Source organism: Leopardus geoffroyi, chromosome A3 (genome assembly GCF_018350155.1).
Source record: "Leopardus geoffroyi isolate Oge1 chromosome A3, O.geoffroyi_Oge1_pat1.0, whole genome shotgun sequence".
Taxonomy (NCBI): domain Eukaryota; kingdom Metazoa; phylum Chordata; class Mammalia; order Carnivora; family Felidae; genus Leopardus; species Leopardus geoffroyi.
In genome coordinates, this window is record NC_059336.1 from 129003004 (window position 1) to 129030633 (window position 27630).

The 27630-nt window shown below is 42.4% G+C and overlaps 1 protein-coding gene and 1 long non-coding RNA gene across 6 annotated transcripts in view; one reads left to right on the forward strand and one right to left on the reverse strand.

Moving 5' to 3' along the window:
• The window catches only part of NBAS (NBAS subunit of NRZ tethering complex), a 360511-nt gene that overhangs the window by 316031 nt on the left and 16850 nt on the right, over positions 1-27630 (forward strand). For all 5 annotated transcript variants that reach the window (XM_045447679.1, XM_045447678.1, XM_045447677.1 and 2 more), the window contains 3 exons: positions 8056-8251; positions 22306-22445; positions 26564-26708. In XM_045447679.1, coding sequence (XP_045303635.1) covers positions 8056-8251; positions 22306-22445; positions 26564-26708 — 481 coding nt within the window. The remainder of the gene's footprint in view (positions 1-8055; positions 8252-22305; positions 22446-26563; positions 26709-27630) is intronic.
• Positions 114-18283, reverse strand: LOC123581554. Its single transcript, XR_006703814.1, has 3 exons — positions 18038-18283; positions 10965-11202; positions 114-242 (listed from the first exon to the last, which is right to left on the reverse strand). It is a non-coding gene; the product is annotated as an uncharacterized LOC123581554 (long non-coding RNA).

Below are 27630 nucleotides of genomic sequence, written 5' to 3' on the forward strand. Positions count from 1 at the left end.
GGACACGTCCCAGAGGGATCAGAAGGCAGTATTTTTCTTAGTGGGTTTCCGGCCACAGATACACAGGAATCCAACTCGGGTGTCTTGCATACAGACTATTTTTTTTTCTTTTAGCTTTGATTTCCAAAGAGGAAGACACCGGGGAATGGAGAAACAGAACGAGGTCTTACTTTTTTTATTCCAGAGACACAGAATAACAAAGTCTTCTCAACAGAAAAACTTCAGTGAACAATTTCTTTTTTCTTAAAAAAGAAGAAGAAGAAGAAAGACAAAGTCATAACTTTTATTCCTGACAAGTAGTTTTTGGATCCACAAGGATTTTAAACCCAAATCCTTGGCTTCTTCTCTTCCCAAAACTCTGCCCAGCGGCGTCACATGGGGGAGTCCCTCCTTTCCACGTAGCTCTCAGTGGGGTCTTTGGAGCGACATGGGGACTTGGACCCTTTCGAAGTAACCCTCTCAGTCGCTCACTACTTAGCCTGACCTGACTGCCTGACCCCCAGGAGGCCACACCAGGCCTGGGTATTTCAGGGACATACCATGAGCCTCCCTCGGTCCCCGCCCCCAAACTTGAACATCCACTGCCCTCCATGGCATGTTTAGAGAGCCAGTCACCTCTTTCTCCGCACACTGTCAGCTGTCACACACATTCACGTGCTCTTAGGTTAGGCATACGCCATCCCATAGTGTCCTGGCGGGCAGACCGCATACGGAGAGTCATGGCTACCACCACGTGTTGGGTTTTATGGCGTCATGGGTACGTCCTCCTTTGACTCCTTATGTTGGTACAAGTATGATTTGCCATTGACCCGCAGCTTCTGCCCCATTCGTAAAGCCCTCTTTCCCTCCTCTTTCGCCTGTGCTAAGTGTCAGCCACCACAGCCACCACACCCAGACAGGCCACCAGTGGAGTGTCGGGACAGACAGACTTCCTTTCCAGTTTCACCACATTCTTGCCTCCGGACATCAGGGGGGAATATCGTAAGAATTTGAAATAGTGTCAAAAATCTTGTACAACCTCTACAATTGAAGACGAGTTTAGGGTAATTAATTATTGAGAGGCTCGTGCACATTAAATTGATGAGTATGTTTTCTCCCATTTTTTATGTATGCCTATAACATATTTTAAGAATAGAATCCAAATTTCCTGTTTAAGAATTAATTGATTAGATTGCTTAAGAAAAATGGATTTTAAAAGCCTCCAATAACTAAAATAATATTTTTCTAAAACAATATATTTGCTAAACCCGGAATTAAGAAAATATCATCATGCGTTTAAAAACAAAAAACTGGGGCGCCTGTGTGGCTCAGTCGGTTGAGCGTCCGACTTCAGCTCAGGTCACGATCTCGCGGTCCGTGAGTTCGAGCCCCGTGTCGGGCTCTGGGCTGATGGCTCAGAGCCTGGAGCCTGCTTCCGATTCTGTGTCTCCCTCTCTCTCTGCCCCTCCCCCGTTCATGCTCTGTCTCTCTCTGTCTCAAAAATAAATAAACGTTAAAAAAAAATTAAAAAAAAAAAAACAAAAAACTAACAAGCATCTATCAGTCAGTGGCAAGATCTCCGGAATGGCTCTCAGCAACTCACCAAATCCTTACAACCACCCTATCCTATTATTGTTGTCTCCATTTTATAGATTAGGAAATGATGCTCAGACAGGTTTTGTTATTTTTCCGGGGTCGCCCAGCTAACGACATGCTATGAATTTCTGTCACCATATCTCATCTGCTTCTGACATTAAAGAGCCTGCAATGGACAGTGAGTGAGGTAGCACCTCTCAAATGCCATCATGCCCTGAATTGCCTGCGGGTCTTATTAAAATACAGACTTTACTAGAGTAGGTCTGGGTGGGGCCTGAAATTCTACATTTGTAACCAGCTCCCAAATGCTCCTCCGTCCAGGGACTGAACTTCAGGTAGCAAGGTCTTCAGGCGTTACCTCCCTCAGTTTTCTCGCCTTTTCTGTCTACTTCTCTCTGCCTTGGCCTCATTCCCTCTTCTGTTCCCTGCCTTCGCATACCTTTAAACAGTTTCCTAACAGGAATGACCCACGGGTGTGAACCGGCATATTAGTGATTCTCAAAAGGACGTGCAGAAATAAATCCACTCAGAAAACAGATAATTAATGAGGAATTCCTCTGCACGCTACTCAAAAAGGAAGAAAGATTTCCTCCAAAAGTATTGGAATATTTTAGAAGATTTTATTTGTTTGTTTAAATTGCTCCTCGATCACAGTCCAGCTTCAGCTGTGTAAAAGCTTCATGTATACTCAGCAGCATCAGATATTCAGACTGCATTGAGCGCTTTGGTATTACCTAGCGATTTCACAGTATTTTTAAGCACAGAAAATGAAAGGCAAAAAAAGAGAAAGAAAGCCCACTAAAGCAAATAGAATCTGATTTCTTCTTAGTCTTCGTGCTCTGTGGGACAGAGTAAATCATCAGATGTTCGCCGAGTGCCCCCAAAGCATGAACATCGTGTGCCGCGACGCTGAGCCCTGCCAGCAGCCCTGGTCAACGGGCAGCACGGCGGATCCACTCTCCCACTGCGGTCTTTCTCGAGGCCAGCTCAGGTTCTGCTTAAGACTTCATAGCTGTCATTCCTGCCTCATTAGAGTGAGATGCACCCAGGTTTTTACTGATAAATGAACCTGAGGAAGAGATTCTGGGTTGCATACATTCAAGAGCAGCCACAAAGAGGTTCTTAGTATTTGTCAAAAGTTCAGACTTGAGATTGGAATTGTATGCACGTCGAAATGATTTCATTTGCAGGAACTTTTCATAGAATTTAATTCTGTTAATTATTTGAAGAAAAGTCACACTTCTTTCTACACTCCTGCAATACCATTGATGTGTCCCTGCATTCATTTATTTGCAGTTCTCTCTTGTTCCTTGCCGGGTGCCCCAGTTATTTCATGGGAGCCAGTAAACAGAAGGTACTACACTGGGGAGCGTCCACCCCACCCAGCTCTGTATGCAGGGAGCAAAGTGTGCGTGGTGTGTGGGTCAGTTACTTGAGTCAAGGGACCTACTTAGAATATGAGTGTTGGTGTCTCTCACTGTTCGCTTACTTACGTTTACTTGCTCGCCCCTCCTCCCTCCCTCTTTAACCTCACCTAGAATTTTACAGATCAGGGTTTGCACATTCATTTCCCACTGAGGCCAGGCAGGTAACGGACATGAGCAAGGCGGGCTGGGCTTGAGGAGAGGTTGGGGGTGGTGGAGGCTGAGGGGCACGGGAGCTCACACACGCCTTGTCTAAAGGGAACAGCAGCCCGCTTGGCCTCTTCTTTCAGCTTTTCAAGAGGGGCTGGGTTGTTAGGAGAATAGATCCGAAGAGATCTCCTCACAAGAAAAAAGTTTGTTTTTTTTTTTTTTAATTTTTTTTTTAACGTTTTATTTATTTTTGGGAGAGACAGAGACAGGGTGCGAGCAGGGGGAGGGGCAGAGAGAGAGGGAGTCACAGAATCCGAAGCAGGCTCCAGGCTCCCAGCTGTCAGCATAGAGCCCGATGCGGGGCTCGAACTCACGAACCGTGAGATCACGACCCGAGCCGAAGTCAGACGCTTAACCGACTGAGCCACCCAGGCGCCCCCCTTTTTTGTTAAATCTCAATGAGGTGATGGATGTTAACTTACTGTGTAATCATTTCACAGTACACGTAAGTCAAATCGTTATGCTCTACACCTTTAGACTTAGCTCCGTATGTATGTCGCTAGTATCTCAGTAAAACTGGGGGGAGGCCGGGAAAAGGAACTGGAAAATCTTGATTTTTCTGTAAAATGTTTAAATTTTGGAACATTGTCGTATGCCGTGCAAGGCAACACACAAATTTGGCTGCCAGTTTGTAACTCAAATATAGAAGATTCAACAAAGTGACCCTCTGTTCCCTTTAGGCATTCAGATTCTGTGACATTCATGTTTACAAGAAATCACAGTGGTCTGTGTTTTTCCTGTTTGAATGCAGTATCTTTCCTTCCCCCATTCTCAAATGAGAACGGTAATCTTATTCTGTGTAGTGCATCAAGATTATGTAAAGTGCTTTTTGTGTTTGCCATGTCTTTTCATGTACTTTAACTGTTTAAGTGCAAGGTTGAGTTCTCCTCGTATGAGTATGCCATGCAGAATCTGAAAATTCTTTTACCAAGGATTGGCTTACTAATTTTCTCAAAATCTGTCTTTTTGCTTTGATTCAATAATTGCTTTTGTTTGTTGACAGTTCCCTTCCTTTTGTGAGTATCCTGTCATGCTCCACTATAGAACTAATCGTTTGGCGAGTATATTTTTGTTGTTCTTGTTGCTGCTGCTGTCCTTCTCCGTTAATAGAGCTATTTCAGAGGATTCTTTGTTTTTTGATCCCAAACCGATTGTATGAACGTGTTTCCTTTAGTAGTTAATTTTTCTTTAAATAGAGTAGTAAGTTACTCTGTGCAGTATAAAAACCTCCTCCCCAGAAAATACTCATTATAGAGAAAAAGGTGGAAAATGTCTATGTATTTGCAGTGAAACTATGAGCAGTTTTTTCTTTTATCTGTTTATAACTTTTTAAAAACATTTGTATGACTTTCATAATAAAGTAAAAATGTTTTGAAATAATGTTCTTTTTATTCTTAAGCTCATTAAATCCTCTCCTTGCCTTCATAAGATACTCTAAAAATGGAATCATTTTCCTTCTTCTCAGTCTTTTTTTTTTTTGACATTATAAAAGTCATAATTGGTTATTTTTCACCCACCTATTTACTTCAAACATTTCAAACCCACAGAAAAATTGTAAGGATAGAAAAAAATAATACCTATGTACACTTCTCCTTGATTTGCCAATTTGTTACCATTTTATCAAAAATCCTGCTCTTTCTCTGTACGTGTGTAGATGTATTTGATGAGTCATGAGAGTGACTGACTACGGATTTTAAAAACTCAGATTGAAATTAAAATGTTAACCATTTTGCAGTTGATGTCTTTGGGAGATAGCGTCCAGGCCATGTCCTTGGGTAGCTCTCCTATAGAGCTGCCCTTCGTTTCTGTGTGGTCTTATTGAACACCAGTATTCACGTGGACATACAGTGAAGTTCATTTGGAACACGGTGCTTCCAGAACACAGCATTTCTGTTCCGGGGATGAATTTTGCCGACTTCATTATGTGTTTGAACTGTCAACCCACAGTTAAAGCAGATTCCTCCAAAATATCAAGTATTATCAACTGCATGATAACCTCTAATGTAAATGGAATCGAACTCAGTTTGACTTGGAAAACATTATAATAATCTTTCTATATCACATCAGTATCTGAATAATTTTAATCAGCTGCCACAGTGTTCTGGAACATATCCCCTATTTGGTTCAGGAGCGTCGTGTAGTCATTAATAATGGCAGTAAGAGAGTCCAAGTTCAAATATTGGCCTCAGTAATAATGGTTGCCAGTTAATCAGAGCACTTAGTTATAGGTCTGATAATGTATTATGTGCTTGAAATTTATTACTTACATATTTGTTTAATTCTCAAAAGCTTCAAAAGTAAGGGGTTGTACTTCTCTCCAAGTTACTAATGAGGAACTGAGGCTCAGAGCCATTAAGTGACTTCCCGGTCACTGGCACGCTGTCAGGAAGAGGGGATTCTGGGAGCTGAATGTGAGCCTAACAGCTGCAGATCCTGTGCTGTCAAAGCAGGAAGCTGCACTGCTTTTGCGGCCGGGGGTGCGTGCTCTCGGTTACCCAGGTGAGGAGGCCTGTGCTGCCTTAGCTCTCTCCTCTCTTTTACCGCTCACTTGCATTGCTCCCTGAACGTGCTCTGTCCTTGGAAATCCTTGGTTCTTTTTTCTTGCTGTTCTCTCGATCTGGATGATATTTTCTCACCTTGCCATTGACACGTAGCCCACTTGACCTTTATGATCCCGTTCCAATGCCACGACCTCGGTGAAGCCTTCCCTGGCCCTACTCTCTGTTCCTCCAAAATGATTGTTCATATTTACATATATTAGTAATTTGAATAGTAGTCACTTTTAAAATCTTTCTGGACCATTGTTAGATCTTTGAAGGCAGGAATCCTATAATTTTCATCCCTGTGTCATCATGCACAAGCTGGTGCTTTCATGATACTGATAATAATCATAATGATCGTTATGCAGATGATGCTTACTATTTATTAAGTACTTCCTCTGTGCCATGTACTGTGGCTAAGTACGTTCTATACATTATCTTGATTTCACAGACTCCCAAGAGACAGACTTTCAGGACCTCTGGTACCTAACTATAAAATGGGAATGATGACATTCATGGTTTTTATCTAGAGTTGTTAGCACATGGTGGGGCCAGGGCTCACAGGTCCATCACGTTTCCCCAAAATGTTTTTCCCCCACATGATACCATCTGCTCACTTTGCACATAGATTTCCAAGAAATCTACTTCTCTTGCACCCCGATTTTGCCGTTTTTGATACATGTCAAGGGCTCACATAGTGAAAACTAACAAATGACTTCGTAGATTTAGAAAATGCTTAAGCCACTTGTCCATGGTGTTTTAGAATTTCTTTTATTCCTAAATACAAATGATGAATTGTTTTTTAATTTGAATTTCCATGAAACTGTACTGACAAGTGTACTATAGAATGTGTAGTAACAGAAACACTCAGTGGTATTGTAGAATTTTAAAAAATATCCTGTGGTCTTGTTGGGTCGTGGAATTTGGGACTTGGTGATATATTGCTGGAAGCCTCATAAGGATGTCGTTACAGCAAAACCTGTATGATTCAGTGCTGTAGCACTGCTCTCCGGGGCTGTTGTGCACGTGAGGTATCTATACGAGGCCTCTTAACCGTAATCAATAGTAATTCTTTGACATCATCATCAAAGGAGTTGTTTTCCTGAGATGGCCCATTTGGGTTTACAAAGGAATAGATTCCAGCACTGGATAGAAAGTCGTACAAATATTCCCTTCTCTGAAGCCTTTCAGACTTCCCAGGTCTTTAACAACCATGCATTCATATTTCATCTTTAGTAGAAAACTTGATACTCTAACCCTGTATTGAAATTCTATCAGAGAGAAAAGTGTAGAAAGAACATGGACTTTGGGGTCATATTGGGCTATTCTAGATGTGTGTGGGCATATCATAGCCTTTCCTTAAAGGCTATTTCCTCATCTATAAAAAGGAATGTACATGTACAGCATAAGGACTACAGTTAACAATATTATATATTTGAAGGTTATTAAAAGAGTAGATCTTAAAAATGCTAATCTCGAGAAAAAATTTTGTAACTATGTCAGGTAATGGATGTTAACTTATTATTAATAATCATTCCACAATATACATATATCAAACCATTATATTATTCACCTTAAACTTATATGATGTTATGTCAGTTATCTCTGCAAATGGAAAAAAAATTTAAATAAAATGGAATATTTATAATAATGATTTTGCATAGGTATTGTCAGCTAGTTTAGATAAACTAGTTTACCTAAAATTACTTAGAATGATGCCTACCTCTGTTAGTAGCATTAATAGAAATACATACTTATTAAGCTTTTCATAAGAAATAGAGTAGCTAAGAACATGGTTATTTTTCATCTGCTTTATGTAACTCAATATGATACTGTAAAATATGTAAAAACTACATTCATTTTACATAGTTTTTAAATACCTAATATGGTTTCTTTAAGTCATTTAGAACCTAAATTTCTCGGGGCACCTGGGTGGCTCAGTCAGGTAAGCGTCCAACTTCGGCTCAGTTCATGATCTCACGGCTCGTGGGTTCGAGCCCCACGTCGGTCTCTGTGCTGACAGCCCAGAGCCTGGAGCCTGCTTTGGATTCTGTGTCTCCCTCTCTCTGCCCCTCCCCTGCTCACACTCAGTCTCTGTCTGTGTCTCTGTCTCTGTCTTTCTCAATAAACATTAAAAAAAATTAAAAAAAAAAAAAAAAAGAAGAACCTCAATTTCTCTTCTCAATAGGAAAAAGGCAAGGTCACCCAACAAACAAGTCTTTGGCTCAATCACTATATTGGGTTACTGGAATTTTTTTTAAAGAAGGTTTAGGAGTTTTTGCCTAACCCTTGGTTTTGCCCTTCAGGGAAGACCTGGTTTCCTCTGAGGACCTGCTGGTGTGGCTGCGGCCTTTCTGTGCTGACGACACCTGGCCCGTGAGGCCCCGCATTCAGGTGCTGCAGATTCTGGGACAGTCATTTAACCTGACTGAGGAGGATGGCAAGCTCCTTGTGTTCTTTCGAACGGAAGCCATTCTCAAAGCCGCTTGGCCCCAGAGACAGGTAAGGGAGCGTCCGACTGGTTTTTGCATGCTTTCCCTATTAAAAATAATTGGAGGTTATTTCTCAATTACTTTAAACCACCTTCCAGGGAATAATCAGCTTGGTAATGCAGACTTTCCACTGTGTTCCTCAGTCCAGCTGTTTAGTAGTTAAATACGTTTGGATTGGATTGGATTGGATTGAATTGGTTTGGATTTTTCCATGTGTTTGAAAGTGCATAGTTGCTGGAGTGATGTCTCATTGACTTCACATGTGTGTGGCATTTTTCTCTTCAGAGGATATAGTCAGGATTCTTGACAGTATCCGTTAATTATCGCAACTCTCCCTGTCCCTGGAGAAATGCGGATCTAAATGGAAACTCAGTGTGCAGTTTAGCTAATTCACTTTTTTCATACTCTACCCAGACAGGCAGGTGCCCTCCTCTCTCTTCTGTCCCTATATCGACAACGTAGGCACACACAAGATCTTAGTTTCTCCACTCATCCTTCAAGACTCACTTGGTCTGCCATCTCTCTGGAACCTTCCCTGACCACTTCAAACTTAATTAAACCTTGAATTCCACACATTTGAGCTTTAGCTATGTAATAATAATAATTATTATTATATATAATTATATATATTTTATGATTATAAATATATAATCATGTATATAATTATTATATATAATAATTATAATTATAATGATTATTATTGTTGTTATTATTATTATCTTGTCTCCCCACTACTGTGGAAAATTCAGAAGCCCTGGAGGATATATTGTCTTTTGAATTCCCCTAAGTATGCTGGGCACACATTGGGAGCTCAAATACTTGTTGATTGAGTAAATGAGAATACTGATTCCTAAATCAAAGAAATACGGTAGCCATTGAAGTTTGGCTCAAACTCTAAATTGATGCAGCCTAAAGACATAGGATGTAAGGATCAGTAATCTCAGTCAAGTGCATCAGCCTGCAGACCATACGCCAAAAAAATAAGGCTTCCCACATAATCTACTCTGCAAGAGACTTTCCTGGAAGTCTGACTGCAACTCAATGTACCTTCTAATTTTAAAACTTCGCTTTCTAATTAATGTTTATGTCCTTATTACCACATCGAAAGAACAATGAATTTTTCTTTTAAAAAATGCATCAGATATTAAGAATATCTTGAGACTCATCTCAGAACTTCACAGTTATTATTTTAAGTATTCTTATTTTCCTACATGAGAGAAATGGGTAATTACTCTTATGTATTCTTTAGAATTAGAGAATTTGAGATTCAGAAGAGATAGATTATCAGGTATTCTCTTAATCTTGCCAAATTCCTGAAATGGGTTGTATTAAAAGTCACTGGTATCTGAATAATACTCTTTCTGAAGCCCCATGACCTTACCAACATACTTAGTCTCAACATGTTGCCTTGCATTACATGAAGGGATCACTAACAGTCTTTTTAAAGAGTGGTCTATGAACACAGATGCAATAGGCTACAAAATATATTCCAGGTCTCCGGCACAGTAGACGTTAGAAGTATGCTTGTTTTTAGCGACAGGAAGGTTCACGTAGCATCTCTTGAGTTAAACTCAAAATTAGGTCATATTATTTTTGCCACGTGGAATCTTGGATTCTGACTCATTCTGAAACAAATGAACGCCCCTACTGTTAGGTACTTTTCTGACAGAACCTCCATTTTTCAAGTGCTCAACCTTGCTCAGTTTCGTCTTCGCTGTTGGCTGAAGCCTGGCAGAACGATGAGGCCGTTTTCTCCGGTTGGAGCCTCACTTCGCGTTATGTCAGATCAATATACCAAAAATATTACCAAACAACGTGGAGGCCAGGGAAAGGGAAAACATCTATCTTACCTGTCATGTTGAAACAGTAGAACACACACTTTCGTATTTGGGCCAAAATGCTTCAGAAATAGTAGGAGTATAACCATGATTTCTTCTTTTAAGCTTTTCTTAACTTTCCAGTTACCCAGAGAACAAGGTATAAAAGGTATACCATCTTTTATATGATTTCAGTGATTTCTGGATATTTCTGAGATTTTAATTTTGTTATAGCAAAACTTTTTCCAAATACAGGATTTAAGGGAGCTCAGCCTTTTGTTAAGATTCCTTTTCCGTGTACTTTTCTAAATTGACCTGAGCATTTCACTGAGCGCAGTCTGGTTTCTGTCCTTTGCACAGTGTGTACGGAGAGTCTCATTTCACCACTGTTTGCTCTGGTGGCGAAAACTTTTTCAGGCCCTTAGAAAACCTCTCTCCCAACGCCCCTGACTCCAGTAAAACTCGTCCCGTGCCTCCTTACCCCTCTTCAGTTCTCTCCCTCTTACTTTGTCCTCATATAAGAGCAATTTCCCTGTTCTTTGAAGCTATTGAGCTGAGTTTCTTTAAAGTATTTGGTAGTGGAAATAACAAAACTACCATAGTTTAATTATGTCACTCATCTATAGTCTTCCAAAATAAATCAAATCAGTGAGTATCTCCTCCTCCTATAAAAATTAAGTATTCTGTGTCAGTCTGGCATTGCTGTGTGAAATCTGTTTCGGAGGGCAAGCATATTTGGCCAGGGCACTCTGTTTATTATTGTAAATAACTGCTACATGGAAAGCGAATGTGGAAAAATTGTGGCTTCACAGTGGGAATAACCGCAACTTGTAGAGTGTTACAGAAGTACACTCCTAGTTCAAATCTGAAGCCGTCTCCATTATTGTTTTTAAAAAACTGTTTTACCTTTCACTCGAGCAGTAGAAAGATCGGGGTGCTGGTGCACAAATCCTTCAGAAGCCTATATCTTGGCCACCCTCCCACCTCCATTGCTTCATCATCTTGGAAAAGATTCCTAAACCGTGAGCCTTGCCTTCTTGGTGTGCAAAATGGAACCTTGAGCTGGAGGAGACAGAGGATGGTTTGCTCACTCTTCTTTCTTCCACACACATTAGAGTCTTCTTCATCTCCATATCCCAAACACCTAGAAGACCCCAAAATGTTGATTACGCAGGCTCTCGTTTTCTCCACTCCCTACCCCTTTCTCTGTTCTCGAAGGTAATATTAAGGGTAGAGGCAGATTCTTACAGAGCAAAGATAAGAATAGATAATGATATTGCAACGTTCAATTACCAGAAAATGTAGGACTGCTACCTTCGCTGTGGCTGGTAATCCTCTTAGGCAGACTTTGCATACATCAAAGAGGGACTTAATATTTAATTATCCTCGAGGTGCCCAAAGTAGTGGCCCTACAAATCAATGTGTTGCCGGGAAACCAGCCAGCTCCTGCAAGATTAAACGCAGAATCTGTGGAGCCTGCTACCTCACTGGTTCTCAGAGAGACAGCAATTCCTAGTTTTCTAATGATTAGTTAACAGAATTAAAAATTCAGAGGCCCTCATTTTTCAACAGCTTGAGAGGCCTCCTTTTCCATTCCAGAAAAGTACCCCAGCATGGAGTACAGGAGAGAAGGAAGGGGGAAGACTTAAGGAGGGGGAAGGGAGGAATGTATTGTATTAATTCCCCTGGTATAATTTATCTGAGTTTTTCAGGTTTTGTAATTTTCTGGTTAACTGGTGCATGAAAAATATGGGTCAAAATACTGATGTTTCCTTAAAAGATTCCATACCCCTTCACCTTATTGTTTTTTCTGTTTTTGTATAAAAAGGGACATGTGGGGGCGCCTGGGTGGCGCAGTCGGTTAAGCGTCCGACTTCAGCCAGGTCACGATCTCGCGGTCCGGGAGTTCGAGCCCCGCGTCAGGCTCTGGGCTGATGGCTCAGAGCCTGGAGCCTGTTTCCGATTCTGTGTCTCCCTCTCTCTCTGCCCCTCCCCCGTTCAAGCTCTGTCTCTCTCTGTCCCAAAAATAAATAAACGTTGAAAAAAAAAAAAAAAAAGGGACATGTGGCTTAGAGTTTCACCTTTTAAAATTTCGATCTGTCTGGATTTGTGGTTGTAAGTGATCACTAGAAAAATTAGTTTAAGGAAACTCCTAATCTTATTACAAATTCATGCATTTTGCCTACTTTGAAACATGCAAGGACATATTAACTCCTCTGGTCAAAGGCCAGTTTGGCTTTGTTTTGCCAAAACATTAACAAAATACACACTTCTTTATCAGACCAAGACCAGTGGAACAGCTTCAGGATGCAAAGCTAGATTTAGTTTCTTACAAAGAATTTACTGTCACCTTAAATGTCTTCAAAGCTAAGACTCCCTGCCCTAAATGGTTTGCTTAATCAAGTATAGGATAAGATTTGATGTTAAAAATATATGTGCCTATGTGCCCACACACATATAATATATCCCACACATGTGAATTACCCGTACATGTAATATATCTTTGCTAGCCATGGAAACCGATTCCTGGAACCAGAGGAGACTTTCAAAAGCATGCCAATTCCAAAGTCACATTTTATAGAAAAGGACATGCTGTCCAGAAACAAGAAGTTACTTCCTCTGATTTTAGCTTAAATGTCACCATTTCTAAAATACTGCATCCTAAATCAGGCCCCAGTCACGATCAATTTCACAAGCTCTTGGTTTTCTTCTGATCACCAGTATCTGTTGACTTCTCCCTGCCGGTCCTTCTGCCTGTCATTCTATTATATGATGTCTTTCTTCTTCCATTAGAATATAAATAACATGAGAACATGGATCTTAAGGACACTCAGTAGATATCTGCTGAATAAATGAATATTCAATTTTTAAAAACTTATCTAAGGTCACCTTTAAAATGGCAAGGCCAGGACCCCTGAGCTTCAATCTGCTGTTCTTGCCGTGAATGATGAAGGCTCAGACCATGCTGCTTCCCGCTTATGTAGAAGCAAAATGATTTCCTTGGAATAATGGAAAGGTTTCCTTACAGAGTGGCCTGGTGCCTTTAGACTGATACTGTTTTGTATTAATTTGCTGTACTTTGCTCCCAGTGATTTCTGACCAGCCGGCTGCTTCTCGTATGGAAGCAAATGATTCACAAGCATGTTTGCCTGGACAGAAGCAAGAGATCTGAAATGTTCTAATAGAGCTTGATGTGCCTTTTCAGGTTGAGAGAGCGTCAGTGTTACTGGGTTCTGCAACTATTTGGACACCTCGGAAGTCCTCTCTTGATGACTTAGGGCTCCTTTCCTTAAAAGATATTCCTTCTTGTCATGGGCATCGTCAAGGGAAGAAGATGGGACTGAGGAATGTGTATTAAGTGCACATTACTGCGTGTACTCTTTAGAACAGCTTGCAAAGTCGTTACCAGTCTCTGTTTGAGATGAGGCCACATAACCTATTAAGGTCACCCAGCTTGTGAACGGTCGTACTGGAGTTTGAACCTGGTTCTGTCTGATGTCAATGCCTGTCTTCTTGGCCCTTTACCACACTTCTTCCCATCTGCCAGGGAAAGATACTCAGCTCTAACGTCTGGGTAGCATTGCACCATGTCAAGAGTGTTCTGTTCATCTTGTCTTTCTGCTTGTGACTGCCTGGGTTGAGTGTGACTAGGCAAGGGGAATGAGGAGCTTGATTCAGAAAACAGAAAGCATTGCTTCATCTAGTAGCATTTTTCCCTGGCTCAGCACAGAGCACTGCGTATGTTCTTTGCTGCTCAATTAAAACATGCTGAAAAATGCCATGCCTAGTAACCGTGGTCTGTGAAATACTCATCGAAGATTCTTCCGGCATGGTTTATGCACCATTCCCTGTATACTCTGGGGATAGACAAGAGACCAGACAGTTAGCAGTAAAGCGTTTGGGCACTTCACACAAAACTGCATTCAGATCCCAGTTTTACCACTCACTCGCTCTGTGGCCTTGGAGAAGTTACTAAACCTCTCACAACCTCAGTTTCCTCGTCTGTAAAACGGACATAATGCGTGGATGTGTGAAGACTAAATGGGATGGTATGTGTGTGTCTCTAACTCCGGTCCAGGTAAACGTACGCTGTTCGTGTGGGGATCCCAATCCAGCGGAGCACGTAGATACACGCACAAAGAAGTCCGTACCCCGAAGGCTCTAACGCTGCTGTTAAGAGTCTGCACAGCGCGTAGGGTTCAGGGGAGGGCATGCAGTCGTCCTGCCTGGAGGCCGTGAGGAGAGACTGCTCTGAGGAGGTGATTCCCGAACTCAGTTCAGCGAGCAGAGCCCCCAGTGTCCTGTGCACACTTTACCGTGGTGGTGCGGAGACCGCGTGGGAGAGAGAGAGAGACGTGAGAAGCAGCGTGATCAGAGATGCGTTTTTAGGAGAGACCCTCTGACCTCTTCACGAACAACAGACTGGAGGGTGCCAGGCAGGGGACAAAAGCAGGGGTCAGGTTGCCCAAACTTGGCCCTGAACTTGGTACCGGCTGTGAAGATAGAGGAGGGTAAAGAGAGCTGAAGGAGTTAATCCCAGGGGCCCGGTGACTGCTTGGACGTGGGGGGACAAGAAACACATTTAGTGCCCCTCTGAGGTTTGCTTAAGGTGCTAAAGACAGAGCAGCGCGAGGAAAGAGCAGAGGACAAACTAGTTTTGTGGAGAAAGACACTGGAGGTCACGGCTGTGTTTTCACTCAAAAGGACGCTTTTGGGGGGTGGGGGGCGGTGTGGTCAGATGGGGAGGCCCTGCTTCTCCCCTTCACTAGGCAGACCTTCTTCAGAGCCTTGTACGTGTCCTGGGTCACAGTAACCTCTTGCTGGGACGCACACTCGGGTTTAGCAACTGCTCCTGGGTGGGACTGCTTCCTCCACCCCGGGGCACTTCCCCCAGGGCCAGGTCAGCTGGGGAGCCTCTTGGGCTCTGTCCGTAGCGGGGGAATCACATCCAGAGCCTCCTGCCCAGAGGTGCAGGAACCTCAGCCACCACACGGGTGGTGCTCCTGACGTCGTGCATAGCAGTGCTGTCCCTTCCTTCCTTCTCGGGCTTAGAGGGAAAGGTTGGAGGACGAAGGGGAGGAGAGGCAGGAAACATCCCAGCGTTTGCATCTTGCAGGGTGGTGAGGATATGAGGTAGCTGGGGATGACTTCTCTTGTTTGTTTCTTTTAACTTTTAGTTTTGAAATAATTTCCGATTTGCCCCCCCAAAATTTCATAAATAGTAGAGGCAGTGGAACAGCTCATCAGCCCATATGGAAGGTAGGACTGTGGCGATTGATGGTAGTACATTGAGAATAATCCTTTACGTGACGCTAATTATTTTCTGTTCACGTAGTATGGTTATGTGCATTAATACTGATTTCATATTCACACATATCTGAAGATCAAATAAGCCACGTTGTCCGTGCCTGTGGGAAGATGCAGATTTCAGGAGGGGCGCCTCAGTTTACGACAGTCGTGTTCACTGTCCGCGGCCACAGAGGAATTTCAAGTTAAAGCTGTTTTCATCTGAGAATAGGTGACTCAGTCCACTTTTTCAAGGACAGTGACTCAATGTCTGATAAGGAGGCTGTAGCTACTTGACAAATTGACTTACAGCAAGGGCTAAAGTCACCTAATTCAGTGAAGACAGAAGCATCGCTTTCAGAGACAAAAGGGAAAGAGATATCTTTATGTTTGACTCACATGTGAATTTTGCCCTTTAAAATCCAGTAATGTTCAGTTCGAGGTGTCTGTATGGAATCATCGCGAACTATAGCGTGCCTGTGAAATATTGGACATTTTCACCACCACCCTCCGCCCCCCGCTCACTCAGAGAGACAGAGGCATATTATTCCTTTCTCTCTCGAGGGAAAAAAGGATAAAATCAAACAAAACATAGAAGAAAAACTTGTGAGAAATTGCTAATTATTTTCACTCATCTCTAGAAGGCATGCTATATAAAGCCATTGCAAATCCTATATTGTACAAATAAATGAGATTCTAAAAAGGGATGAAAGTTAACCCATGATTCCATTATCCCAAAACAGCCACATTTCTCTGTGTTCTTCTCCTGTCCCATCTAATCTGTTGACCCAATTCTTATTAGAAGAAATCACAGCCCATATTTTTATATGGAGCTGTAATATAAATCATACCTGTCATTTATTATGTGCCTACCATGGGCCAGTCTTTCTGCAGCCTATTTTATTCACACTCTGTTATTTAATAACCAGAACTATCATGCACTATGTTACCTTCATCTTACAGAAGAGGCACATAAGGTCAGAAAGGTCCAGCAACACCTCCAAAGTATGGCGTCTTTCCATGTTACTTTGACTTTATCAGCACTATTTTGAAAGCCGCGTGTTTCACCAAATTGTCCTTTATCATTATTTTATAGTCTCCTTGGTGAGGTACGAGGAAGCATTTGCTAGCCACCTCCAGTTGGTTTTCCCTCTATGTTAAAATATGTTCTATGGCCATTTCCTCTTGTAGCTGTTTAGATACTGTATTGCTTGCTCACCCTTGCCTGAAGTGTATTTAGGATCTGGGAATACATATGTGAATAGGAACTGTGCTACCCTCTGGAAAGGAGAGAATCTGATTGTTTCCTAGGTCTGCATTCATGTTCACGCGACACCTTGTGTCCATGTATTTTGGAGAATTTAAATTCCTGTGGTATTAATGTTGATCTCATGTTCCCATGACTTCTGCAGGTTCTGAGACCCATTGCTTTCTCTTTTATTGACTCAAAACAATACTTCCCTCTTTTGTTTTTCCAGATAATTTGTCAGATATATGGCACAGTGATTTTCTTCAATTTAAGATTGTTTAATTTTTGCAGCCATTAATGAGCGTTACTAGTTGTGATAGAAAAATATATTGGGCCAAAACCCATGTCCTTTCTATTTGAAGAAGTTTCTTTAGCCAGTCTTTAAGATGAAGGCTGTTGGTGACAGATTCTTTTAGTTTTCCTTCCCTGAGAATGGTTTCATTTCCCCTTTTTTTCCTAAAGGATAGTTTTACTGTATATAGAATTTGTAATTGACAGTTCTTTTAATACTTGAGAAATATTGGGCCAGTTCTTTCTGGCCTCTGCAGCTTCACATAAGCAATACACTGTTATTAAAATTGCTTTTCTCTCTGTAGGTACTGTATTCTCTCTCCGGCCACTTTCAAGATTTTTAAGAGTTTAATTATGATGTGTCCGGGCATGGATTTCTTTGGACTCACTAACCCCTGTTTGGGGGTAGCTCATCTTTTTGAATCTGTAGGCTAATGTCTTCCACCAGATTTGGGATGTTTTTAAATGTTACTTCTTAAAATACTCTTTAAACTCCACGTTCTTTCTCCCTTCCTTCTGGAACTCTGACGAGAAATGACCTTACCTGGCCTGTCTTGTATTTTTCGATCAGGAGTCAGGAAATACTGAGTCTGAGTATCCTTCGGTTGGGTGAGGGGATGCCAGACCCCAGACCTGTGTTGTTTCTCCAGTCCTCGGGTCCCAACTAGTTAACTTTCTTTTTACCACCTTTAAGAGTTCTTTTGTTTTCTCTCATTATTTCCAAAGTTTATAGTTGTGCTTAAGAGAGGAGTAGGGAAAAATGGGTCAAAGCCATTTTGTTCAGGCTGGAAGTCCTTTGTATATGTGTATATTTCTTTATACAAAAATTCATTTTGTTTTGGTTACCTGAATTTATGTTTAAAATCTTATAGAATATGATAAACAAGATAAGCTTATATTATCTTGGTAAATTTAGATCAATTTAGATATTTTAATATGTATACAAGCATAATTTGTTCCGAAAGCATTCTTGTAATCCAAAGTACTTGTATATCAAAGCAAATTCTCCCACAAGAAATAATGGAAACTCAGATGATTCGTTCCACAACCCAAAAATACTCACATAAAAATGACTACAATACTGTAATATAACACAAAATAATAAAGAAAATACAAAATATAAAGAAAAATAAACAAATGAACCTGCACTTACCTTTGAAAGCCTTCGTGGCTGGTATGAGGGAGACGAGAGAAGAGGGTTATTGTGTAGCGCGACTTTCACTATCACTAATGGAACCACTGCTATCTATCGCTCAGTGGACTGTTTTCCTTTTAGTGCAACTTGAACAAGGAACCTGGCCAATGACACTTGCTTTTGCCTCCTTTTGAGGATTTTGCAGAAATGTGACATTGCATTGGTGATCACCCACAGACCCACAGCGAGAGAGGCAGGGGGAGAGGGAGAAACATTGGCTCAGTTGGTGATCATATGACATTTGTTGTCATATACTACTCATATTGCAAGACATTGCTCGTTTATCAAGTTAAAATTTATTAGAAAGGTTTGCTTGTCTTGCAGAACACTCACAGAACAAGTTACTCATAACCTAAGGTTTTACTGTGTGTACTGATTATCTGGCAAGGCATATTCTTTCTCGTGTTAAAAAAACATGCACTCGAGTCCATTTTCAGGCCCATTTTCTTCTCTCATGTAAGGTGAAGCTTTTGCAGCTACAGTGATAGATAATTTAAAACTGCTTTTTTTAAATTTATTTAAAATTTATTTTTTTTAATGTTTATTTTTGAGAGAGCACAAGTCAGGGAGAGGCAGAGAGAGAGGGAGACACAATCTGAAGCAGGCTGTAGGCTTGCAGCTTGTCAGCACAGAGCCCAAAGTGGGACTCAAATTCACAAGCCATGAGATCATGACCTGAGCCAAATAACTGACTGAGCCACCCAGGTGCCCCTAATTTATAGTTTTTTAAAAATCTTTCTCTCCTTTTAGATACACTACACTTCCTAAAAATTTACAGGCTGTTACAGTTTCTGAAAATAAATCTAAATGATCTTGGGACACCTGGGTGGCTCAGTTGGTTAAGCGTCTGCCTCTTGATTTCGACTCAGGTCATGATCTCATGTTTCAGGAGATGAAGCCCTGTGTCAGGCTCTGCACTGACAACATAGATCCTGCTTGGGATTCTTTCTCTCTCTCTCAAAAAATATTTTAAAAAATCTAAATGATCTTGGAAGCAAGAATCCCTTTTTCCTAATCTCTTCCTTTTCATGGTGTCCTCAGGAAACCTATGTAGACTCTGCTTTTCATGTTAAGGAGCAACTGCTTATTATTCATCATACAGTCATTAATTATGGAAACTGGAGGACTGACACTAGAGGCATCATTCAGTTGTTTTTAACTATTTTTAAAATGCAAAACCCATGGGTTGCCTGGGTGGCTTAGTCAGTTAAGCATCCGACTTTGGCCCAGGTCATTATCTCATGGTTCATGAGTTCAGTCCCCACGTGGGGCTCTGTGCTGACAGCGTGGAGCCTGGTTGGGATTCTGTCTCTCCCTCTCTCTTTGCCCCTCCCCCTCTTGCTTGCACATGTGTGCGCACGCTCTCTCTCTCTCTCTCTTTCAAAAATAAACATTTTTAAAAACCCACAAAACCTTTCCTACAAATAAGCTATAAAAGCTTGGATTGTAACTCCAACAGGAGCAGCCATTTACCTGCCCTTTTCCCTCCCGCAGACCTTAGGCACCTCCTCAGATCTTCTGAAACTTCAGGGCTTCTTGGAGCACATTTTTGAAATGAGGAAAATAGGACCCAAAGAGAGGGACTGCACTGAAATCACACAACTAGCCACAGGGCATTGTTGGTGGAGACCTCAAGTCAATACGCGGGCCTCCTTTGAGTCATGTTTAGTGATTCCCTTCTCACTGGCGTCTTCGTTTTAAGCCTCATGTCTGTCTCCAGTAAAAAAAAAAAAGAGAGAGAGAGAGAGAAGAGCCACAACTTTACGGCAACTCGTGAATATTTAGTATCACCATTCTGTGCTAAAATATTTTATAAACGATGGCTTGTCTTCATTTATTCATTTGTATACGCATTAGTTCATACACTCAATAGTATTCTGCATCTGCTGTCTGTCAGGCGTTATTTTAAGGAGTAGGGATAAACCGGTGAACAAATAAGTGAAAGTCTGTTTTCAAGGAGCTTCCATTCTTATAGAGGAAGAAAGGCAATCAACCGATACATATGAAACATGTCCCATCCTTGTAAGTGCAAAACAAGGTGAGGGAGACAGATGGTGTGGGGGAATATGCTACTTAAGGTGGACAGTTACACAGCACGTTCCCTGATGAGGTGACATTTGAGGAATTTGAAGGAAATAAGCGAATGCACCATACAGATATCTGCAGAGAGAATGTGGCAGGCAGAGAAAACAAGATCAAAGTTCCCGAGGGGAGGTGCATGTGGTGGATGCAGACGATCTGAGAGACCCTGAGCCTGGAAAGGAGGTGAAGGTGGGAGGGCAGGTGAAAAACAGGTGGATTTCTTCAGTTTGGAATTTTTTTAAACATCTCTGTATAAATAGGTGAGAAAATGTTGCCTAACTCCCAATTAGACCCCCTATTTAAATATTTCAGGGCTTGGGGCGCCTGGGTGGCGCAGTCGGTTAAGCGTCCGACTTCAGCCAGGTCACGATCTCGCGGTCTGTGAGTTCGAGCCCCGCGTCAGGCTCTGGGCTGATGGCTCAGAGCCTGGAGCCTGTTTCCGATTCTGTGTCTCCCTCTCTCTCTGCCCCTCCCCCGTTCATGCTCTGTCTCTCTCTGTCCCAAAAATAAATAAACGTTGAAAAAAAAAAATTTAAAAATAAATAAATAAATAAATAAATAAATAAATATTTCAGGGCTTGTCTAGCTTCTTGAGTCCTCTAATTCCAGAACATTCTGATATGATCATAATTACCTACTGGCTCTGCCACTTGCTTGCCTTGTTATTGGGACAGATAAGCCTGTTTCTGCATCTATAAAGGGAGGCTAATAACACCTGTGCTGTTCTCCACCCAAAACAGTTATAAGGGTGAACTCTTCCCGGGTCATGAAATGATTTCCCAAACTGTAAAATGCTTTTGGGTTATTAGTCCGTGAAAGAAGGGCGTGGAGCTTTCAAGCAGGTTTTGATCTGCCAGGTCACCATGTGAGCAGGACTTCCCCTGTAATTACTGAACATTTCATAGTACATGTCAGCTTTTGTGAGAATGCAGACTATATGCTGTGACTTTTCAGGTGGCTACTTGGGACCAGAGCCAGAATGACCATTAAATTAAATGCTTTGGAAATATGTATTTATACAGAAAATTTAACAAATGTGTAGGTAACCATCCATTCTTTTATCCTTTCAAGGCCTCTATCATCATCTGTGTGTAATGTACTCGAATCTGGGGCATCTGTGTTAAGAGAGGCTAGGGTGGGGCGCCTGGGTGGCGCAGTCGGTTAAGCGTCCGACTTCAGCCAGGTCACGATCTCGCGGTCTGTGAGTTCGAGCCCCGCGTCGGGCTCTGGGCTGATGGCTCAGAGCCTGGAGCCTGTTTCCGATTCTGTGTCTCCCTCTCTCTCTGCCCCTCCCCCGTTCATGCTCTGTCTCTCTCTGTCCCAAAAATAAATAAACGTTGAAAAAAAAAAAATTTAAAAAAAAAAAAAAGAGAGGCTAGGGAACAGGCAAACCAGCTTTTGGCTTACTTTTATATTTAAAACTGCTTTCTAACTTAACAGAGCAAACATTTTCATCCACAGAGGTGTTGGAGATGTGATTCGTTTCAGGACTGCCTCAGTGTAAATAAAGGAAATATTCAGTTATGCAATGAGAGGAAAAATTAGTGTTTTTTACTGATCAGGACTTCTTTTGCATCAGAAATGGAGATTCAAATAAAAGATATTTTGCTTTATTTTGATGTGTAACAAAAATCATAACAAATACAATTTAGTCAAGTCTAGAGAAATTTTCTAGACATGAAGACTCAGCAATAAAAAAAATGCTAAAATGAAAAGTAGAAGTACATGGAGGATAATTTAAACTAAAGAAAATTGGCTAATGTTAAGACGAATTATTATAGTTTCATATAAAATAATTCTGTATTTTAACTTAATGTATATTAGGAAATCACTAAGCCAGCTCTCTGGAAATCTACTTGTTTAAATTTATTTTCGTCAGGAACGTTCAGAACTTTCCTGTGATTTGTTCTAAACAGTGTTTAACGTTAACGTTTTAAGCTGGGTAAAGCAGAGAGCTTTTGAAGGTTTTTTTGCGGGTGGTGGGGCGGTAGGGAGGAGGTGAGGGTGGTGGTGTTGCATCTTACCTCCCAACACATTGTAAAAGTTTTCGAGAATGTTTCCTCAAAGTCATCAAATACGAATTCTTCTATAAACCAGTGAAGTAGCCTTTGCCACCAGTGTCACGTGTGTATTTCCACTTCCAGGTGGACATAGCTGACATCGAGAATGAAGAAAACCGCTATTCTCTCTTCGTGGAGCTCCTGGAATGTAGCCACCAGGAGGTTGAATTTCAGCACTTGGTTTTGCTCCTGCAAGCTTGGCCGCCTATGAAAGACGACCACGTGTGAGTGTTAACATCAAGTTAAATTTCCTTGGTCTGTTCTTTACTTTTAAAAATCCAGGGGGCGCCTGGGTGGCTCAGTCGGTAAAGCGGCAGACTTCGGCTCAGGTCATGATCTCATGGTCAGTGAGTTCAAGCCCCGCCTCAGGTTCTGTGCTGACAGCTCAGAGCCTGGAGCCAGTTTCAGATTCTGAGTCTCCCTCTCTCTGACCCTCCCCCGTTCATGCTCTGTCTCTCTCTGTCTCAAAAATAAATAAACTTTAAAAAAAAAAAATTTAAAAATCCAGTACCTTCAGGGGAGCCTGGGTGGCTCAGTCAGTTAAGCGGCCACCTTAAGCTCAGGTCATGATCTCACGGTTCATGAGTTCGAGTCCCGCGTCAGGCTCTGTGCTGACAGCTCAGAGCCTGGAGCCCGCTTCGGATTCTGTGTCTCCCTCTCTCTCTGTTCCTTCCCCACTCACACTCCATCTCTTTCTCTTGAAAATAAATAAAGAGTAAAAAAAAAAATTTTAATTCAGTACCTTCAAAAGAGCCAGTGAGAAGAAATATATAAAATCAGCATCAACCTTTAGAGAAAATTAAAATTGTTTTTTTTTTAAATATTGCTGTTTCTTTCTGTTTCTCCTTGCCTCTACAGCCCAATATTTTATTCAAAAATATCAGTGCTTTATAATAACATCTGATTTATAACGTCAGCAAAATAATTCCGTTCCAGTATTTTCACCGGGAGATGTTCTGAGTCTCTTTCGACACAGCTTGCAGTGCCGACTTGAGAATCCGAATGGAATCAATTGATAGTTCCCATTTAGTGAGGACACACAGGGTCACGTGCGGTTTACGCTTAGTCTTAATTCATTCAGTAAACCTGCATGGAGAGTGACATCATCTAATTTTCTAAAGAGGGAGTGGGAATTCGGAAGTCAAAGAACTTTCGGCCCCACGTGGTCAGTAAGTGGACGAGGCAGAGGTCTCACTTGACGACCGGCCGCCCTCACAGCCCATGTTTCCTGCACGTCGTGCTGAGCTCTCAGCTGCCGCTCAGGGCCGCACGCGGTAGTCACGCAGTCCCCGTGCTGTCAGCCAAGGATGCCCGCGGAAGACGCGGCCAGCTGTCTTCTGGGCACATGCGCCGTCTGTGACGAACTGCTGCTCCTCATTGGCAAAAAGCAGGCGCGCCCACCCGTGCCTCTGCTCCACACGCCCGCCTGCCCCACGACTCAGCTGTCCCCCCCGCCCCCGGGCCCAGCAACCGGCTCTGCCCGGGCCAGCGCGCACCTCTGTGCCCCCAGGAGCTAACGGAGGTTTTCCCTGAAGAGTCATTCTTCCGTGTGCAGTTTGTGAAGGACTGCTACCAAACAGCCGGCAAAGGCCCTCTCACTTAACCCCAGGGTGAGCCTGTTGGAATTCTTGAAGCCAACCAAGGAGAGCGGTGGTTTTGTTTTGTGTCCGAATGAGTGTTTTCAGAAAGGGGGAAGACCGTTTCTTTTGATCTCTACCGTTTGTGGCATAGATGACATGCGGATGTGTAACTTTTAAGATTCGGGTCTCACCTTCCCTATTTGAGGCCCTGCAGTACAGCTGCTCACACTCAAGCCTTCAGTTTCCCACGTGACCGTGTATCGGAGCAGCGTTTCCATTGGGTCCCAGCTGTCATGGCGGGGCTGCCCTGGAGCCCACGGGTTCTCGTTGGGCCTGCTGAGCCCGCCTCTCTGGACGGTTCCCAAGCAGCTCTAATGTGATGATGGTGTGCGGTTCACTCACTAATTAGATTGTCAGTAACGCTTTGCTTTTAAGAAAGTGATCAGGGTTGCGTTGCGGATTCCTTTATACCCTCCAAACGGATGTCTCGGTCTAAAGAGAGTTTTTCAAAATCGGAAAACGATACCGTCTAGTAGATGAGCTTACTGTGGTTTTACAGTTTCTTGTGACGTTTAGAACAGTGACCATTTCGAAACAGTGGCTTACCCACACGAAGTGAATTCAGCTTAATCGCTTAAGGCATGTATTGCATTTTAAACATTTAATGCATTAGCAGGTTTTTAAAACCTAAGTTTTTAAAGGTATATTCTTTTGCGGCCAGAATGAAGTGAAATCACTAAATTGCTAACCTGTGTTCTAAAAACCTCCTTTACGAAATCATTAGAATCGAAACAATGCACTACCAGTCTGCCTAACCCCTCTGACCAGCTGTGTCTCCATCCGAGCGGGTACCTGAGGATAAGTCAAATGAAGTGGTCTCTTGTGGCTTTTTTCCTTTCGCGAATTTGTATTTCACCACAAGGCACTGTATGATGGGACACCTTACCAATAGGTTCTTTAAAGTACTTTTGAGTCCCTTTTCTGTTCCCAGATAATCAAATGTGTGACCTCACTTCCAAAATCACCACCCCCCACCCCCCGTTAAGGAAAGAGGAGAGAAAAATCAGGAAAGGCAGGAGGAAGGGAAGGATAGTGTGACAATGACGGAATGTAGCCAGTTAAGACAATAAAGGTAAAAACTGAGAAATCTGCCTGATCCACGTGATTGATAATTTACTGGAACCAACTTTGGTTTTTTAGTTTTATTCCCCTGTGGGAAAATGCATGGGAAGAATAATAGATTCGTACTTATGGGACATGTATAATTCTCATCCAGTGTATCAAAGCTGGCCGGTGCAAAGTACATCTTGATAATTGTCGTCAAAGCCACATGGCCCATCGGGGCCCCCTGTTTGGGCAGGCCAGTGTTCCTACTGCAGTGAGGCGGCCTGGTAGGGAAAACCCAGAAAGGTGGAGGGTCCTTGCATGTAAGAAGACTCCTCAGTCTACCAGACACTCTCAGAGCTTTGTATCTTGAATAAGCAGGACTCTGTGTCCTCACACATTGTTCATTTGAGCTGAGACACAAAGGCTTTGCCAGAGGCTAGTGAGTCCCTTTGTCATTGTTACACGTGACATTTTTCTTAGGGGGCGAGGGATAAGGCCCTTTCAAGGGAAGAACCATCCTTAGGTGTTCAGTGTCTAGACTCTAGAGCCATTCTACTGAGACAACAGAATCTTCATAAATAGGAAAATTATTTTAATGTATCTAAGTAAAATTGGTACCCTGTTCCTGAGGCCATGGGATGAATGTGCCTTTACCTTGTCTGTTGAAATGTAAATCGTGATGTTGGTATGAAACATGAGGTCCTGACATCCAGAGGAAGGAAACAGAGCAAACTTTTGGATGCTTTTATGTTTCAGAAATAAGGAAGCTGTATGAAGTGTGATGTCTCTACCTCTTATGTGTTGCTTCCTCGGTCTGTGCTCACAGGCTGACCTCTGCTGCGCCCTTGTGTCCTTCAGCCCCGCCCTGACCCCTGAGTCTGTCATAATCCTATGATAAACAAAAGCCATTATTTAGGTAATAGATAGTGAAATGTGCCTGCAATTAAGAGCGATACTTCACAATTACAAACATCATTCATTGAATAAAGCAATTTTGCAAAGAAAACATTAAATTGCTCTTTCAGAATGAAAAAGAACTGAGGCCCAGAGAGGTTGGGTGGCTTCCCCAGCACTAAATGACTAGGCAGAGAGAGTTTCAGTGACTTCCCTGAGTCACCCAAGTAGGAAGCCAGGGAGCCGGCCTATGGCCCCAGGGAGGCCTCTGCTCATAGTGTCTGCCCACGGCCTCCACGCTGCTGGGCACTTGGTAATGCCACAGCAAACTGTTTTCTCTGTGAGATGTTCTCCCTTCTACAATACAGACTTGAAGGAGGAACGCAGCATCTAGATTGTGACTGTAGTTTGCCCAAAGCATTTTGCTTCAAAAGGTGGCATTTCTTTTCTCTTTTTTTTTTTTTTTTAATTTTTTTTTTCAACGTTTATTTTATTTTTGGGACAGAGAGAGAGCATGAACGGGGGAGGGGCAGAGAGAGAGGGAGACACAGAATCGGAAACAGGCTCTAGGCTCTGAGCCATCAGCCCAGAGCCCGACGCGGGGCTCGAACTCACGCACCGCGAGATCGTGACCTGGCTGAAGTCGGACGCTTAACCGACTGCTCCACCCAGGCGCCCCTCTTTTCTCTTTAAAAATTCCTCACCGCAGTTGTTAGAGCGTTAATCATCCATTCCCAGTGTCTCGTGTTTTCCTCCCTCAGGTCCAGCATAACCAGCAATCCGTGGGTGAGACTGGCAACAGCCATGCTGACCAGGTGCACATCGGAGAACAAGGACGGACTGGGGAATGAGGTTTTGAGAATGTGCCGCTCTTTATATGACACCAAGCAGACGCTCCCCGCAGAGGTAAGCGGGTATTTCAAGTGGCTTTCCCGGGGGGCATCCCTTTTCCTTGTCCAAACTCTTTATTAGAAGCAGTCATCAGCGACTCTGCTTGAGGAACAATTGGCTGAAGTTATCAGTAGGCAAAGGCCCATAATTTCCAGTAGATCAAATGAAGAAAAGTCATATTGAAAGGATGCTCTGAAGCCGATTCCCTTTGCCAATCTTAGGGTGTGACTCAGCTTCCAGTTCCTCTTGGATGCCCTTTCATGTCTAACTCAAGCTTACGTCCCCAGGGGTCTGCGTAGCCAGCCCCTGTGTTGTCTCTGCCCGAACCGGACCGGGTGGTGATGGAGTGGGAAGCGTCAGCACCCCTCTGGGGAGGTGGCCAGCCGCTCTCGCTTTTCCGTGCTTTCTGCCATTGTTGTAGGAACATCACATAACCACAATGTTTAATCTCTGTAAACACGATAAAGTCTCAGCCACCTCCATTTTGACCACCATTCTCTCTCTGAGCCCATAATTTGGCTGTCACTGAGGCATTTGTTTAATGTATGTAAATTTGTACATTCTCAAATAAGTACATATTAATTACAGCTCCCTGCTGTGAATCTGACCTCAGCAGTGTGCTGTTTGAGCAACTTCTACATGTCTTAAATATAAGCATTTGGATAATGGCACTAAATTGATTAATTGGTTTTCAGGTTCCTGCCACATAGGAGGTAAACTTGAAAATAAAATTGTAAATATGATGCTGCGAATCCTCACAGTAATCACTCAAGGAAGATATTCTCATTATGAATGTACATTTAATGGATTGTTTTCTGAATGAGGGACCGGCTAAGTGTTTTCTGATCGAATTTTAAAATATTTTCTCCATTTAAAGGTTTCCAACCACCAGAATGACAAAATTCTTCTATAAAATATTTAAAGTACCAACGGCAGA